This window comes from Triticum urartu, chromosome 7, assembly GCF_003073215.2.
Source record: "Triticum urartu cultivar G1812 chromosome 7, Tu2.1, whole genome shotgun sequence".
Classification (NCBI taxonomy): Eukaryota; Viridiplantae; Streptophyta; class Magnoliopsida; order Poales; family Poaceae; genus Triticum; species Triticum urartu.
This window is the reverse complement of record NC_053028.1, coordinates 495962132-495965040: the sequence shown is the minus strand read 5'-3', so window position 1 is coordinate 495965040 and position 2909 is coordinate 495962132. Positions and strand designations below refer to the sequence as shown.

Sequence of the window (2909 nt, the reverse complement as noted above, 5' to 3'; positions counted from 1 at the left end):
TTTGGAAAAGACAATGGAAGACAAAAACATACCATACCGCCTGCCTAACACTACTGTCGCACCACCTTCGATATAGCAGCAACATGCTAAACATGAAACCTCCGCCAGAGCAGCACATGCATGTAGCAGGCATGACTTGATGTCTCCACATAAGACGTCGTGCGTAGCATCCACCGGTGGCTTCACCTACCGGCGGCAGGCACTGCTCGACAACTTCGAACGAGGCGCATGTGTCACATGTCGAACCGCATTGAACCCGATCTATTGATGAAGGAGACGCCCCATACCGCCACCAGCCTCAGAAAGGCCATCACTACCTCGAGATCTTGACTCCGAGTCACCCACATGACCCCGGAGTCTGCCATCGTCGATGAAGAGGGGCCGCCACCCCTATTCCGGGCACTACAGGGAGCACCCATCGTCGCGCCACCTGCTATCGCCGCCCATACAACGGTAACAGTCGCCATGATCCCACATCAAGTGTCGTCGACGCCGGACGAAGCTTCGGCCGCCACGCGCGTCCTGCGGCGTTCCCGGGAGCGGGACCCCAAGATCCATGCCACCGGCGCCGCCACAAGGACCCACTACCTAGCCCGTCATCCCCGGCAGAGGGGACACCGCCCTCGCCATGACCGGAGCCGCTGCTCCGAGGATCATGCACCGCCAGTTGGCCACATCCTCCCTCGATCCGCCCACCCTACGAAGCCGCTGGAGCAACACATAACCGCCAAGGAAGACGAACTTTGAAGGGCGGTCTCGCGCCGCCAGTCCCTTCAGACCGCGGGACTACAACCCAGATCGGCGCTGTCCCCATCATCGATGGCACCCGGGGTTAGCCAGCACACGTCTTTGGGGACGTCGAGGTGGAAGAGAGAGAGGATGTGGCCACTGGCGGTTAAACCCGATTTAAACCAAAGCTATATGTAGGCAAGAGAAGAAAACACAAAGCGATTAGATCCACGGTCGACAAACTACCGTAACGATCAGGCATCAAGCTTAGCGTAGGGTGAACTTTCTTGTGCTGTTGTGCACTCAATGATGTGGATGGCCCAGCTTATGTTCTTAGGAATTTCTTACGTATGTTTGTACATCTCCTTAAACCCGTAATACTCTCTACCTGTTAACATGTCCATTACCAGCTGCATGACTTCATCTTTCATCTGCTAATTGTTTACGTCCACCCGCCTCCATCGGAAGACGGTCGTGAGTATATACCGCACTTGGCAGATTGTTGCTGCCGCATCTACTTCGACCAGCAACTTCCAAGAACAATACAACTATCACATATGCCATTTCACTACCAATTAAGTAAAACTAGCTAGATGCTGATTTTCAATTAGTTTTCACATCACATTCACACGATGACACGAACGACCTTGACAACGTTGCCGTAGCGTCGCCGGCCGCACAAACAAACGAAACCGTGCCAACTAAGTCCACGGTTTCGCCTTCCTTGAGCGCGCATTTGGCAATGTATCGGCAAGTAGCCCCTTGTCCGCTGGACTGGCTTCAACGTAGCTGCGCTGATCCTGGTATAATTTGCTGAAACTCGTATTACAAAAGCATACAGCAAAGAAACAGTAGCTAGCTAGTTAGTTTGGAGTTGCACCTGCACCAATGCGATCCCCCTTTCCAGCCCACAGCCCAGCGTCACCACCGTCGAATTCATGGCCGTCGGGAGGATCTTCAAAGGATGACTCCGCGTCTCAAGGTGGGATCATCGCTGGCCTCGTCATCGGCTTCGTGGCCTCCTTGCTCCTGTTCACCGTGGGGTGGAGCGTCTTCAAGGGGCACCGCAACAGCCGCGCTCGCGCCCGTGCTGCGGCGGCGGCCGCCGCTCGGCCGTGGCCACAGCTGGAACCTTACCGCCCACGCAGCGACGAAGAGCGGCAGCGCCGAAGCGCCAGCGACCCCAGCCAGACGGCCCGTCTGCCGGCGTTCACGTACAGCCCGTCCGTGAAGCACAACGTGGCGGGCGGCGGCGAGGAGGCAGCGACGTGCTCGGTGTGCCTCGGCGCGTTCCTGCTCGGCGAGACGGTTCGGCTGTTGCCGGTGTGCCTGCACCTCTACCACGTCGGGTGCATCGATCCCTGGCTGGACGCGCACTCGACGTGCCCGCTCTGCCGCTCCGACACTGACCCGACGGTCGACGTCGTCCGGATACCGCCTGTTTAGGCTTTCGTTCTGCCGGCGAGGGGCGTAGATACGTCAGGTATAGCCGCATGCACTACTGTAAAGATTCGCGAGGATAGTTGAAGGGTACGTTCATGCATTTATTTTGCTCGAGATGATTTTTTGTTACGACGTAGTACGGCTTCTTTGTCTCAAAACTCTCAATACATTGTTGGTATCAAGGTCTCCTTGGTCTGGAACCAAAATTTAGCATTGCCTTTTATCAAAATTTGCCGAACTCAAATGTTGCCAACATTTAGAAACTTTGGCGTCATTGGTTGGCAGAATTGCAGACCAATGAATAAACTACCAAAACTTTCTTCGGTTGCCAGAGAATTGGCTTGCCAAAATTTATAATCATTAGGGCATTCCTAACCGATCCTCTATATATAACGGAGGATCTGGCGAAGTAAACCCTTAGTGAAGTATTTTTACTTCACTAAATTTTGGTTAGACCTAACCGATCTTCTATATATAACGGAGTAAGACCAAATTTGCATAAAGTTCAACGTAGATTCGATTTAAACAACTGAAATTTTGCATAATGTACATATACACAACCTAAATTAGCATAAAGTTCAACATAGATTCAACTTAATTAAACTTCATCTTAAACTTAACCTAAACATAAACTCAACCTTACTCTAATCACTCTTATAGAGTGCTATCCAATTGGCCGCGCCATCCCACCGGTCATGGGGTCCGGCCCTGTGCCATCTTCGCCGCAGTCGGGGAAG

General features: G+C 53.0%; 1 protein-coding gene across 1 annotated transcript; it reads left to right on the top strand.

Annotated features, from left to right (window-relative positions):
- Positions 1–1617: 1617 nt before the first annotated feature.
- Positions 1618–2175, top strand: LOC125518981 (RING-H2 finger protein ATL39-like). The gene has a single exon (XM_048683870.1). It carries the CDS (start codon positions 1618–1620, stop codon positions 2173–2175), a length of 558 nt encoding a protein of 185 aa, XP_048539827.1.
- Positions 2176–2909: the final 734 nt, after the last annotated feature.

Excerpts from the sequence above, each read along its gene's own strand:
- LOC125518981 (XM_048683870.1), top strand. The coding sequence starts at position 1,618 with ATGCGATCCCCCTTTCCAGCCCACAGCCCAGCGTCACCACCGTCGAAT.